Source organism: Trichomycterus rosablanca, chromosome 11, assembly GCF_030014385.1.
Source record: "Trichomycterus rosablanca isolate fTriRos1 chromosome 11, fTriRos1.hap1, whole genome shotgun sequence".
Taxonomy (NCBI): Eukaryota; Metazoa; Chordata; class Actinopteri; order Siluriformes; family Trichomycteridae; genus Trichomycterus; species Trichomycterus rosablanca.
The window spans coordinates 16,966,237-16,981,087 of NC_085998.1; the positions used below are offsets into that span (position 1 = coordinate 16,966,237).

At 39.3% G+C, this 14,851-nt stretch overlaps 2 protein-coding genes across 2 annotated transcripts in view; one reads left to right on the plus strand and one right to left on the minus strand.

Annotated features, from left to right (window-relative positions):
- Nucleotides 1–4,216: 4,216 nt before the first annotated feature.
- On the minus strand, nt 4,217–13,028 carry gas8 (growth arrest-specific 8). Its single transcript, XM_063004486.1, has 11 exons — nt 12,893–13,028; nt 12,464–12,553; nt 10,786–10,983; nt 9,802–10,008; nt 9,641–9,695; nt 8,912–9,117; nt 8,036–8,203; nt 7,095–7,181; nt 6,297–6,506; nt 6,145–6,210; nt 4,217–4,827 (listed from the first exon to the last, which is right to left on the minus strand). Exons 1-11 carry the CDS (start codon nt 12,893–12,895, stop codon nt 4,678–4,680), a joined length of 1,440 nt encoding a protein of 479 aa, XP_062860556.1. The 5' UTR covers nt 12,896–13,028; the 3' UTR covers nt 4,217–4,677.
- Nucleotides 13,029–14,242: 1,214 nt separating this feature from the next.
- Nucleotides 14,243–14,851, plus strand: part of LOC134323632 (dysbindin domain-containing protein 1-like) — a 32,038-nt gene continuing 31,429 nt past the window's right edge. Inside the window, exon 1 of the mRNA XM_063005209.1 lies at nt 14,243–14,511. Coding sequence (XP_062861279.1) covers nt 14,481–14,511 — 31 coding nt within the window. The 5' untranslated portion in view covers nt 14,243–14,480. The remainder of the gene's footprint in view (nt 14,512–14,851) is intronic.

A 14,851-nucleotide genomic window follows, 5' to 3' on the forward strand; every position in this document is an offset into this window, starting at 1 on the left:
GATGCACATTATGGGTGTAAAATTGCTCTGTTTCCTAGCTGCTGTTCCTTACCCTGAATGAGGTAAGCCACTTTACATCATTCATCAGTGGAACTGTGGTACAATTCATGAACTCTCAACAAGTTGTTGGGCAGCCAAGGGTCACTGCTACTAGAAGACATGAATGCTATGGACCAACATAAGTACTACTGTGGCTGATAATACAGTACAAATCCTTTCAATACTGGTGATGAGTTGAATGTGTCACAACAACACAGTGCATTGAACACTGATGTGTACGAGGCCGCGTATTGACAGGGCAGTCAGTGTACAGTTTAAAAGCACCTAGAATGGGTACATAGGCATCAGAACACTGGACATCAGAATGATGCAAGAAGGTGGACTGGTCTGAGGAAATTCTCCAACATGATGTTGTCAACTGGGCATGTGTGTATTGTTTAGCTGTGGAAAAGATGGTACCAGGATGCACTGTAGGATGATCCAACTCACAACGTACAGAAGTTAAAGATGTCCTGGTACAAGATACAACATGATTCTTTTAAATGTCTGGTGGAGTCCATGTTTCGAGAGGGTCAGTGCTGTTTTGACATCATATTAGGTGGGTGGCCCTAATGTTTTGGCTCACTGTGTGTCTAATAAAAAGACCAGTAAGTATAAACATTATTTAAAAATATCTGGTCAGTCGGGTGTCTTTTTCAGTAATAGATGGAGTTGAGGTAATTGTACAGAGCAACAAGTGGGCTACAGTCACAAGGTCGCAGCAGGTTCAGTCTCTCTAGGAATACCCTGGACAGGACACCAATCCATTACAGGGCTTCGACCACCACCCTCAGAGATAGTCAATCATGTCTGTGAATCTCAGCGGAGCTATCAGCTGTCAGGGCATCTACAAATGTGGGCTAGTGTAATAGACCGCAGCGCCACCGAAGTGGGCTACAGTCAGTTATTGTAAACCCATGTATCTAATAGGTAGGTATACCTTTGATGTAGGTTTAACAACGAGTTACCGAAGTAATAATCTAACATAACATGAAACTTGGTTTGTACGAATTTGTACTGCATTTTAAGCTTTAATCCACATGGTTGCGCCAATCATCAAGTTAAATATATTACACCAAGACCAACAGGAAGAATGTAACCACTCCCACAATCTCAAGACATGCACCCAGGTTAATTGGAGCTACTAACATTGCTCTGAGTGTACATGTGTGTTTGGCCTGTCATGGAATGGCGACCTGTCCAGGCTGTGTCCAATGAATCAGACCCACTGTAACCCTCAAAAGGATAAAGTGGTGGTAAAACAGTCAATGAATGAAATAATGTACGTAAACATGTAATATAGCCAAATGTTTGTTGTACATAATAGAGCACAACATAACATAATTAGAGCAAATACATTAGGTGTGTATAATATAACAAAAGTATTCAAGTGAAATGCTTCCTTTCCTACACCGATAATAACATTTCAGTTTCATGTTTTACCACTGCTTCATCCTGGTCAGGGCCACGGTAAGTCCAGTTTCACAAGGCAATTCAAAAGCGAAAAACACACTCTATTGAAGGATGCTAATACATTGCAGGGCCTTGACTATCCCCCGATAGATGCCCAACCAATAGCACCCCTGGGGATTCAAAGCCTGGATCATAGCAAGTAGTGGGCTAGCACAATTTACCACTGCACTAGCAGAGCACCCTGGAAAATACATATCAACTTATTAAGTAAATCAGTAATACATCCTAAATATCACAATGCAATTGATGTCATTTATGTAGAGTACACATTATGCATTAATGCGGGTACATTGAAACATACGCCACGGTCACTCAGTAATCCGTTAAAAAATGTCTTTTAAAAAAAGGAATTCAAACCATATGCTTTACAGTCCAGCATAGCATGTCAAACTCTGCAGCAAGTGACAGCAATATGAGTTTAAAAAAACAAAACAAAACCTGTTATGAATTTGCTTAAAAGCTGCTCGATTAGATTGACTTTATTAAATATTAAAATCATTTTAAAATGAGCAATGAGTTTATTCAGTCTGTCAGCGCTTTCATTTCAGACATCGCATGCTGGCATTCAACCAGCTCTGCTCTTTTTGTTGTTTGGTGTTTCCATTTTTTTGTTTGTTGTTTCCATATGTGCAACTTAAAACCCACCATGCTTAAATTATGCATGATGGAAAAACTTCATGTACTAACAATATATTTCAACATCTACACAACTGGAATATGATCTGAAAATACTTTTTTTCAGTTTAGTATGCAAAACAAATTTAGGCAGTGGTTTTCAACAAGGTTTTTTTTTTTACTTTGCTTTCATATAAAAAGGCAGCTTATCCTCTAGGGCAGGGGTCTCAAACTCGCGGCCCGCGGGCCAATTATTTTGTGGCCCCAGACTTAACGTCAAAGTTCATTGTTAGTGCGGCCCGCGCGGTTTTCTCACACGCACCTATTTTGCCGAGTCGTTGCGCAACTCATTATTTTTTCACTTAGCAACGTATTAGCAACGTCACTTGGCTGAAACGTGATTCAGAGCGACACCAAGTGGAAGGAAAATATATCCTGTCAGCCAGTGCAAGATACAGAGGACAGAAAGGTGCGATCGCAAAAGAAAACGAATTTATCAAGAACAATTTAATCAAAAAGATTAGCTCAGTGGCGGAGAGATTTGGTAGAGCAGAAGGATGTGTAGGATGTAAACAAAAAGAATAAAATCTAGATCACTTTATTTATGAATGTTAAATGTATAAACACCTGAGAGATAAATTTAATAATGATAAGAAAAACGAAGTGCTCAAAAAAGCTATGAACAATGATACAATTTTCAAATTCCTCTCAGAATATATAGAAAGGGCTTTCTGAATAATATCCCAAACACTCAGGTTTTGGGCAGAGGTGGAAAGAGTACTAAAATATTGTACTCAAGTAAAAGTACTACTACTTTAAATAATTTCTACTGAAATACGAGTAAAATTACTAGTCTAAAAACCTACTCAAGTAAAACTCATTTAAAACGTACTCAGAGTAAACGTTACTTCGTTACTTGTGTTAGTAAAAAAAAAAATTCTTAACAGCAGGGGGGGTCTCTCCTGTGTAATGCAAACAAAGTGGATATAAATCTCACAATAGTTGTTTTTAATTGAAATATAATAGAAAAAACATGTTGATAGAACATTTAAAGCATTTAGGAATGTAATGTGTTATTTTAGTACAGACCATCCCATTAAACATTTTCAAACTGTATAACCACTGAAGTTGGCATTAATTGTGGTTAGAGTGGGTAAAAGAAGCCTATGTCCTGAAGAATTGTTCATGTTCTGAACTGTTATTAATAAAGATTGAGAAGTTTGGATCAGTTGTACTTTTGTTTGGAATACCTGAAACCCTTTTTTGTGGAATACTTGATGCGGCCCAGCCGCTCCTAGACTCTACCTCCAGCGGCCCCCAGATAAATTGAGTTTGAGACCCCTGCTCTAGGGGGTTTTAGAGCATACAACATTTTTTTGACCAGTTATTAGGTTGGAGCTTCTATCAACTACAATCAATGTTCCAATTAATCTCAAAAGTACTTGGTCAGAACTCTATACAGGCCACTACAGATCCTCCAGACCAAACATGCCAAACCATGTGTCAGGCAGCTATGTGCACAGTCATGCTAGAAAAGGAATGGACCTTTTCTCAACCGCTGGTACAGCAAAGCATACTTCTTTTATATTGTAAACTTTATTAATGTGGTGCTTGGGTGGCGGTAAATTAGGCTAGGCCACTACTGCTGGGATTCAGGGTTCAAATCCCCAGAGGTGCTGTCGGCTGGTCAGGCGTCTACACGCAGACATGATTAGCTATGTCTGAGGGGGTGGTGGACAAGGCTCAGCGATGGATTGTTCTCATGTCTGGGGTGTGTTACTGCATTGTGCACAGTGAGCCTGGAAAACCAGGCGGGTCCAGTTCCACCAGGAAACACTGGGCACAAGGCAGGAATACCCTGGACCGGGCACTAATCCAATTCAGGGCTTCGACCAGCTCTCTAAGTCAGACGTAGCCAGTCATGTCTGTGGAGACACCCAACTGGCCAATCACACCGCTAAGATTCGAAGACTGTTTAATCACATTATTACAGTGAATCACATTGTTTGAAAAAAATCGGTTTCATTGTGTTTTCCAGAGTGTACAACCCTTTTTATAATAAGTAAAACAATAAAATATTGACCTGAACAGATTTTTGCAGGTTTTTATTTTTATAGATCTAGAATTCCCATGAGTAAAGAGAAAAGCACAACACCTTTATTTCTGTTTTTGTAGGAAACAACTTAAAGGCAGGTGGAAGGCCCAGTTGGTGATAAAGTGTCTGTAAATAAGCAAGCATTTATTCCTGGTTTGTTCTTCGTGTCTAGATAGGGAGCACTGCAATTTTAGCATGTGGGCATGCAGTATCCAGCCTCTGCTAATTACTGGTAACAGTCAATGCAAATCACTGTGTTCCTTTTTAAACCAATACATCCATGTAATAAAACCCAGGGGAAAAGGTGGTTAACAATTTTTGGAAAGTTTGTGCAGCAGCAGCAATGTGCCATCAGTCACAGGAAATCACACCGCCATGTCACAAACTTACATGAGAGTGGTTGTCACCTGCCGGTGTCGGCACAAAATCAGAGTGTCTCAATTAAGACAGTTTGGTTACAGGGGGGCGGACACCAGGCCTGCTGGGCCCTGACCCAAAGTCTGCTTTACCAAGCTGCTCTCCAGTGGCTTAAAACCCAGCTCATCCACAGGAATGCCAAACACCTTCAGCTTCGCCTCATACGTCTTCAGCAAGTCATTGTGGGCCTTTGAAGGAGAGCAAGCCATTAGGAAAGAGTTTTTTAGTAGAGTTCTTACAGACTGTTACACACAAACGGTCTAAATCATGACCAGTTTACATGTGAATCAGACGATGTCACACAATTTGAGAGGTTTAACAACCGATAAATGTGTTTGAAATCTTGCGGTACGAGCAGTGTCGCAATCCGATATACTTATGCCAAGTTCACACTACACGACTTTCAAGTTGTTCAGATCGCTGTAAAGTTCACACTACACAACTGGATCTCTTGTAATCGGGAGTCTTTTAAGTCATTGTGGTTTTCACACTACACGACTGATTGGCGATAGGAGGTCACACACTATACGACCTATCACCATGAGAAATTGATGTTTTGTCACGTAAACACACGAGAGAAGTGACAAGGGGTTTAGTGATACCATGTCCAAAAATGCACGCCAACAAGAAGCAAGTGATCAAAGTAGTTTGAGCGCTGATGTGTAGCGTAAAAGTGAGTAGGAAAAATAAATGAATCTGGGTAAAAGAGTGGGTTTGGAGTTGGAAGTCAAATAAATATTTTTTGCAATGCAATGTAGGTATTATGGTTTGGCATGGAAGTCACAAATACTGTAAAGCTTGTGTGTGCCGATGTAATCTGATATAAACTACATTATGCCCCTGTTCCACATATTTACAGCTTCTCCCCCAGGGTTTCCCTTCTGTATTTTGCCGCTCGGATAGTCGTTGATAGCAGTTTACACATAGCGATTTTCGAGCTCCGAGCAAACACAGAGTTGCTTCTGAGCTGCCACATCTAGCGGTGACCTGTCAACGAGCGAAAATCAGGGCAAAAATCGTGTAGTGTGAACTAGGCATTACCAGAAATATTGGTCAGTTTTGTGTGCAACTACTGGCACCATTATAGAACAGCATGATACTTAACTAGGCCGAGTGTGATAAAGTTACTCATTTTACATTACATTTACATTTTCAGCATTTAACAGACGCTTTTATCCAAAGCGACTTACAGTACTGTGACACTATACAATCTAAGCAATTGAGAGTTAAGGGCCTTGCTCAAGGGCCCAACAGCAACCTGGCAGTGGTGAGGTTTGAACCGGCAACCTTCTGATTACTGGACCAGCACCTTAACCACTAGGCTACAGCTGCCAGCTACTCACAAATGAAAAACTTAAAACAGAAGGTCATTTAGTCAATAACATATTCCCTGTTAAGAAAACAGAGCACTTTTACACTCATCTGCTAACATGAAGCAGAACCCATACATGTGGTTTATTTCCGTAATATTTGACATCTAGAAACTAGAATTCTGTCTGACTTACCTTACAAACACGAGCAAGTTCATACTGCAGATCTTTAATAGCAAAGTTTTTAGAGTCCAACACTTCCTATACACAAGAGAAAAACAATCTATTAAAAATCATAATAAAAATGTTTCATTTTTTTCAGGCATTAGGTTTAGAAGTTTTAGTACCTCGAGCTTGCGAGTGACCACGTTGAGGGCAGACTGGTCTAAATTAGAGGCAGAAAGAACCTCATTGAGCTGGGCTTCTTTCTTTTCCAATGTGTCTGTAAGTGCATCTAGCTTCTTTTCTAGAAGCAGGTTCTTAAAGCCGCTCTTCTGCTGCACCTCCAGGATAGCCTTGCTGAACTTCTGGTACAGTTCATCACGTTCCTGTTGCACCTTTAGGCAAAATAGACAAAAATACAAAAGTACACATGATCTAGTGGTTTCTGCTAAAGGCTTTAAAACAGTAAGGTAAACAAATGTAAGTAACGTAAAACTGAACTGGTAAAATACGGTAAAAGGTAGCAATTAGGTCTGTTAGTGTTATGAAATGTAAGCAGATTCTAAAACAATGCATTGAAATTGATGATTTTACGGTAATGGGTGCTTGGGTAGCACAGCGGTCTTTTACACTATCCCAACCCACCATTGCTGAGATCCAGGTTCAAATCTCAGTGGTGCTATTGGTGGGGAAGGGGGTGTTTGTGCTCATAAATGTCTAAAGAAGACTTAATTAAAAAAAGAATAAATAAATAAAGAACTTTGTACCCCAGATTTCAGCGTACTTTGCAGTAATCCGAGGGCCCTTAGTAAAGTCTGTACAATGCGGTCAATTTATTTAAAAAAACAGTGGTAAAATAATGGATTGGTAATGATGACTTGCTGGACAGTTCTAACACAGTTCTAATCTTCTTTCTTCTGGTAAATAAAACGTAGACATGCATATGAAAAATGAAATAACCCTTCATCCCTGCTTCCCCTCACCTTACTAAATCTCTGTTCCAGCACTTCATGCTCCCATCTCAGGTCTTTCATCTCTTTGTCTGCCACTTTAAGACGTGCTTTAGCTCCCTAGAAGGAAATGAAACGTTATACAAATTGTGGTTGGAAAGCAGGGCTGCTATCTGTATAAACACACAATCCTTTTTTCCCCAACAACTTCAAAAATCACGCCTTAATAGCTAGTTCAAGTTTCTGAAAGGTCGGAGGAAACCCACACTGACACAAGGAGAACATGCTAAATTCCTCACAAAGGCTAATCAGGTGAGAATCCAGCTTTGGGGATTATTGTTGCCCTGCTCTTATTTTAGCTTCTTAAATATCACTTTGGGTGCTAAGGCTCCACAGTGGTCGCTCGCCCACCACTGCTGAGTTCCGGGTTTGAATCTCAGTAGTCTTAGGGGGTAGCCGAAGCCCTGCGATGGACTGGCCCCTGCGATGGACTGGCCCCTGCGATGGACTGGCACCTGCGAGGTATTCCTGCCTTGCACTCAGCTTTTCCCTGTGAAACCAGGCCTGCCGCGATCCTGACTAGGACCTGACCGTGCGGTTGATAAAAATGAAAACAAAAGCGCCCAGGTGGCACAGTGGGATATTCCGCCTGCACACCAGCACCGAGTTTCTAAACTCCTCGGTTCGAAACTCGGTGTTGCCTCCAGTCGGCTGGGCGCCATCTAGTGGCCATAACTGGCAGTGCCTGCAGCAGGTACTAATTGGTCACCGTATCTGCAGGGTGGGGGCCGGACTATGTGTGTGTGGGTGGGTGGGTCTTCATACGCTGTGTAAGGACCCTGACTGGCGGAAGAGACGCCTGTGCAGTAAGCACGAGCGAGAAGAGGAGGGCTGTGCACGTGTCGGAAAAGGCGTGTACAGCGACGTACAGCATCAGTATGAGATTTGACTTATGGTAAAGCTTCTGTACTTACAGCCAGTGAAACCTTGTCCTTCTTGTAGTTAGCAAGCTGTTTCTGGAGCTCTGAAACTTCCTCGGTAGCTTTCTGCAGAGGCTCAGTCAAGCGCTTGTTCTGCTGCAGCACATCAGCCATCTCTTTTTCCAACCTCTCCTCCTTCTTCTTCATTTCCTCCACTTGCTCCTATACTCGGAGAAGGATTAAAAAAATAATGGCAGGGATGTATCAATTTGAATCAGAGTACCAATGTGCCGGTATCAAAAGTCTTAAAAGGCTGGATTAGTATATTGTTTTTTTTATTTCATATAATCTAGACATGCCCATTTCTCACACACTGAATCATTAACATCCACCTCTTACACAGCATCTATCCTGGCCAAGAATAGCAATTTATAAAGGTAGTATAAGACAAAAAATCCGTTTATTTAAACATTTTATTGCATCTTAATGTATTTGGTTGATAAATATTGACAAATTTTTACTGTGGCAAAATTGTTTGCATTACACATATTGTTGGTGTTCATGTTTTTTTTTTTTTTTTTTACACAGCCAATCATGCATCTGTGCAGGCGCCCAGTCGGTGGACAGCAAAGCTGAAATTCAAACTTGGATCTCAGCAGCCGTGGGCTAGTGCATTAGGCTGCTGCACCACCCAAATGCCCAGTTAAAAAATGTTTTAAATGTCCAGGGTTTATAACAACTTATAAACCATCACTTCCCTATGTTTTTAATTGTAAGAATCATTATTAAAGTAAACAGGTATGAGAGCGTAATTATTTTATCATTTTAAAGCATTATGATATTATATATATAAAAAAATTTGACTCTAAGCTGGTGACATAAAAAATAATAATCATAATAATAATAATCAATAGAAACTCATTACCATACCCGAAGAGTGTTGATGAGGGCAAGGTTGTTGAGAGTGATATCATTGTAATAGTTTTTAATGTCACTGAATGCTTTCTCATGGTTTTTTATGAGTGTATTAATGTGGCCGTTCTTTCTTTCCTCTACATCATGGATTTCAGTCTTGCGCCTCAGGTCTTGCTCCTGACGTAATGCTTGCATTTTCTTCTCATATTTAGCTTCTATTTCTGTACAAAACATATTAAAAAAATTCATACTTACTGTAGAAGAGATGCATATAATCAGACTTTAATCTGTAAACTGTAATGTTACAGTGGAATGAAACAAGCATTCAACCACCTAATCCTAATCATTCTTATTTTCATGTTTACCACTGCTTTTTCCTGGTCAGGGTTGCAGTGGCTCTGGCTTTCCCAGAATCAATGGATACAATGCAGTAACACACCCATGACAGGGGGCTGATCCAGCGAGGGGCCCTGGATCCCAGCGGTAGTGGGGTGGCGGAATTTAATGCTCCACCACCTGAGCACCCACTAAATGCAGTATTAATATTTAAAACCTTTTACAGGGTTTAATAAAGTGACAATAATTTTCCACTATTAATTTGTTTTTGTTTTTTAAACATAAGTATAAATTCCTACTAATTCATAATGTGTACATGTAAAGTAGATATATGTGCTAGAAATATATTTAATAACAGAAAAAGTGTTTTTTATAATTTAATAAGTCATGGTCAGTCAAACAGGGTACCTCGGACTTGTCTCTCGAAATCATTCCTCAGCTTGGTTATGTCCTCATCATGTTTCTGTTAAAAGATATAGATCCACATTAACAAACCATTTATACATTTTTACACCAAGCGAAAAACAACAATAAAAAAATAATCAAAGTAACAATCAGTTAACACACACCAGTTTTAAGTTCTTCGTGAGGTTTTCGTTGGAGAGCTCTTGTTCTTTCAGGTCCACTTTCAGGGTGCGTATGCCTTTTCGCAGTTCATTTTCCAGATCTGCATGCTCTTTTTGCACGAGTTTGGTGGCAATCACTCCCTCCGTCTTAAGCTCTGCAATGTTGTTTTGTTGTTCATAGAGCAAGTGTTTAACCTTCTGCTTGTAAACCTGAAAAGTACAAAAAAACCTTCCTGTTAAGACATTAGAGATGGACATATGACTGTAACTCTTATTATTCAGATTTTATTTATATCTTATATCAAGATTTGTGACTTTCTTTTATTTAAAAAATATCACAATAAATGTCAGCTTTTGTTAATGCCATTCTTGTTAATACAAAGCAAGAAATTATGATCTTTGCATTTGTATGCCTGTTTGACCGATCACAGTGCACAGTACCACTTCCTCCTCTTTCCCCAACAATTAAGCAGCAGACAAGGAATATGAGCTTAAACTAACACTCAATAACAACCAATCATTTTTTCGCTTTATTTAATTTTTATATTTTACCATCGCTGTATCCTAGTCAGGGCTGCAGTGGGTCCAGCTTTCCTAAAATCAATAGGCACAATACAATTACCACAACAGATCATTCATCTGCATATCTACATATAATTCTCATGCTGGATGCTCTTCCTGATGCAGCCCTCTCATTTTTTAGGCTTGGGACCAGCACTAAAGTTGATCTAAAGTTTGGTCTAACCCCAAAACTCAGACACTGCTGTTACCAGCAGCATGGCTCCTATCATTACGCCAAACAAGCTCACTTTTTAATTCACATTTGGAATAATGTATAAAACAGTTTTTGTTATTTAACAATGCTAATTTAAAGTTATTTCCAGGTTAGCTAAATAATCAATTCCTGTTAAAACGTGACCACTTTAAAAGGAATGGGCATGAGTACATCACATCATTAACTTCTATTTAAACACTGCCTTTCAGTACCTTAATCTCAACTTGATGGCGCTCTTCAGCTTCCTCCATTTCTCTGTCTCTGTTCCTCAGATCAGCTTTCTTTTCCTCTAGTTGTCTTTTAGTGATCTCCCAGAATGTGTGAATCTTGTCTCTTTCAAGTTGGAAATAATTGCGCTCTTCTCTCTCTCTGTCCAGCTCCTCACGCAGCCGGACAATGTGCTCCTCCAACTAATCAGTGAAATACAAAATAAAAAAAGTGTAACCAAGCAAACTATTTGGCCTAACTTACATTACCCTAAATGTTCCCATTAAGCTACTATAAGCTTTCAGTCTAACTCTACGTTGAACGCACTGTTGAATATTATTTTGATTTTATTGCAGACCAATCAGACTGGCAAAATCTGAATAAGTGTCATATGAATGCAAATTTGATTTATTACATTAATATTAATGGCAAATAATGTTTACAGCCTGATGCTTTCACATAGTGAAGAGTAAGGATGCAGATTAGTTCTGCACTTAACACATCTGTTAAAGGTCAAATATTTGTTTTTAGTACAATTATATTTTTCCTTTAGGTGGATAAAAAAACCTCTTATGAACCCTGCCGGAATACACAGTGGTAGGGGAAATACTGTTATCATGCAAACTGTTACCTAAAATATCATATAAAATGTTAACATCACAGCTAAAATGCAAATACACCGTGGTTTTAAAAACAGTAGTAAAAAAATACATTTTTGTTGTTTTTGGCTCAAAAATATTTCCTCTTTTTTAACTGTTCTGATTGTGTTTTTTTATTGGAATATAGGAATTAATTTGGATAAAAGTTTAATATGTAATGTTTAAAAAGAAATTTGAGAAAGCGGTTGGACCTTTTCAAAAACAATTACAATGTGTATTTTATGTGGTAATACATTTGATAAAAACTTATCAAATGTAAACCTAAAAATAATTTCAATATACATTGATAAGTCACTTAGCTGGTCTTTAACACTGTGAAAACACTGCTCATTTACTGTACGCGTGCAATTGAATTCTCCTCCAGCTCTTTATCAGTGCCCGCATTTCACCATAGGTTGCTTTTGGCTGGATTTCTACACCCAGTGGTGTCAGCAAAGCAGTAAAATTCCAGATAACACTGCTGTTTTTGATTCCCATTCCTGCTGAAATGACAGCATAGACCAGCATTATCTGTTTGCTGGTCTAAGCTGGTTTCGGCTGCCAGATTCTGACCAAATTATATTGTAGTTGACCTGCAAAAAACCAACATGTGCTGTTTTTTTTTATACTTTTATGCTTCAAGTAAAGTTTATTAATTTTGTGGGAATTTGTGCCACAAAATATAGAACCATAACTACCATAAACCATACATACTAATCCAGCATAAAAGCAGCATTATTTATTACAACTGTGCATACAAGAGATATGCTACAGTTCATACTTTTCTGCTTAACATGGACATGGGGTCAGTGCCTACAAAAACTACTTGTGTACAAACAGTGAGCATGTCAAGCCAGGTCCATAAGGCAAAAAGATATGTATAATAGATGTACCTGGAAAAAACAATGGTGAGAGTAGATTGAAAGATGTAGGATTGAAAGATGTAGGTGTATGTAATCAAATTAAATAATGAGTGTTGTGTTTATAGATAAATGATGATGTTTGATGTTGCCAAAATAAATGCTATTTATATATTCTAAATTACCTGTTCCTTTGACATTTCCTCAGTAGAAAGGCCATCGACCACTGTAGGGCTCTTTCCCTTTGCGGATTTTGTCCCCTTCTTTTTTGGAGGCTGAAACATTAACAGTTGTAGACCAGGGTGAACTCACGGTATTCCGTACAACCAATGAATAACTTTTGTTGTTCCATATTTTTAAACTTAACAGAATTTGTAAGACTGTGTCCCCATGTTTTTTGAGAAACATTGCACACTTTGACCTGGATGTAATTAATAATAAACTTATATTCTATAAATACTAAATATTTTATAGATTATGTGATGTTCGGAACACTGTTATTGCAACGTTACACACTGTGTTTAACAGTAGTCGACGCATTACTAGAGCGCTAGTTAAATTAGCGGGCTATCAACAAAACTGTAAACGTGAGTTCTAGGTTTTCTCGTACTTACCATTATGGTGTTTAATTAATTACGTTAAATATTTAAAAGCAAATAAAAAGAGCGTCAATAACCGAGCAGCTTTTTATAAACGGTCAGTTAGCACTACTAGCTTTACATTGCAGTGAGCTCAGCTGCATACAAGACGGCGTCATGGCAACAGAGACTGAAATCTCGCGAGAAGTAAGACTGTTCGATGCCTTGATTCAAGACCTTCAAGAGTCGATTCCAATTCTGATTCATTGTTTGGAATTCATGGTGTAGATTCCAAGAGATTGCTGGTAGAGGGTGCCACATAGCAATATGTGACACGGGGGCCTGGTTTTATTTTGTCTTCATTTACTGTCTGTAAGTTTGGGATGTTCTTCATTTAAACTCCACTCACTGCCCACTTCCCAAAACATGCAGGAGGAGAATACCTGCTTTAAATTGCCCCTAGATGAAAAGTAAGTGGGTAAGTGTGTAGCATCATGTGACCCTGACTGGGAATACAAGATTATTGTAAATAAATGAATAATTGCAACAATCAAGCAGCACACTAGCCCACTACCACTGGGTTCCAGGGATCGAATCCCCAACAGTGCTATCAGCCAGTCAGACGTCTACAGACCGACATGATTGACTATGTCTGAGGGAGGGTTGCGATGAATTGGCCTCTTGTCCAGGGTGTGTTACTGAATTGCGCACAGTGATTCGGAGGAAACCAGACCCACCACGACCCTGACCAGGATAAAACAGTTGTAAAACATGAAAATGATCATGAAAAATTAAATGAGTATGCCTTCAGGCTGGCACAGCTGGAAGAGTCACACACAAAAACATGGGTCCTTGGGACCTGGTCACTGTCTGTGAGGAGTTTGGCATGTTCTCCTGGTGTCCATGCAGGTTTTCACCAGGTACTCTTGTTTTGTACCACACTTTAAAAACATGCAGATGTGGTGATTAGCTGCTCTAAAATCCCCCCAGGTGTGAACTGAGTGTGTAGTGTTGCACCTAATGTTTTTAGTGCAGGACCCATTGCCACCCTGACTATAATGAAACAGAAAATGAATAAATGAGTATACCATGCCATTATTCGTATTTAACACCTAACCAACACATGCCCTGTCTACCTTCTTCTAGCTGGGCAGTCAGCCAGTGTATCCTGCATGCTCTTTTTGTGTTTGTGTTTCTCTTGCATTCGAGGGCAATCTGTATTCTGAACTAGCCAACAACATTTACAATACAGAGTGTCATTTACCCAGCTCTACCCCTTGACTCACCCTCTCTCCCCCTTTCTCTCTCATTATTCTTTCTCTCTCCCTTTTTTCTCCATATCTCCCTTCCTCTCTCTCACGCTCTCATTTTCTCTGAATGACTGGAACACATACTTTTACGGGCTCTTATAGCTGAATAGCTGTGGAGTGTGGTGAACAGGAGGAACAGCAGGAACACAGAACATGAAGAAAGCATAGACGGCGTGTTCCACAGTGACATTTAGTGGTAGCTTAAGCCTATACTCTGCATCTTTTTCTTTCCTGCTTTCTGTACATATCACAAGCTCCTTACATCTTCACATGTGGCTGCTGTAGACTGTAGCTTCAGACTCTTGGTTTGCTGGATGGAGGCACAGGGAAGGGCTAGTAGCCCAGGTAAGAGCAGTCTCACCTTTTAACTCTTATATTTGATGGATATTTGCTGACTTTAAAGTCTGATATGTTAAAAATGTTGGATACAATTACATTATTGACCGGATGACAATTGTACTGCTGTAAATTGTGTAATGTATTAGCAATTTGGTTAAAAGCAAATATCACTACAAAAAGAAATACAGTCAGGTCACAAGTACACATACATTTGTAAGGGGCATATAGGTCATGACAGACTCAATTTTAATGGTGTCTGCCAAAAGTTTGGACAAAAGTATGTAGACACCTGACCATGAGCTTATTGGGCATCCCATTTCAAAACCATGGACATAAGGAGTTTTCC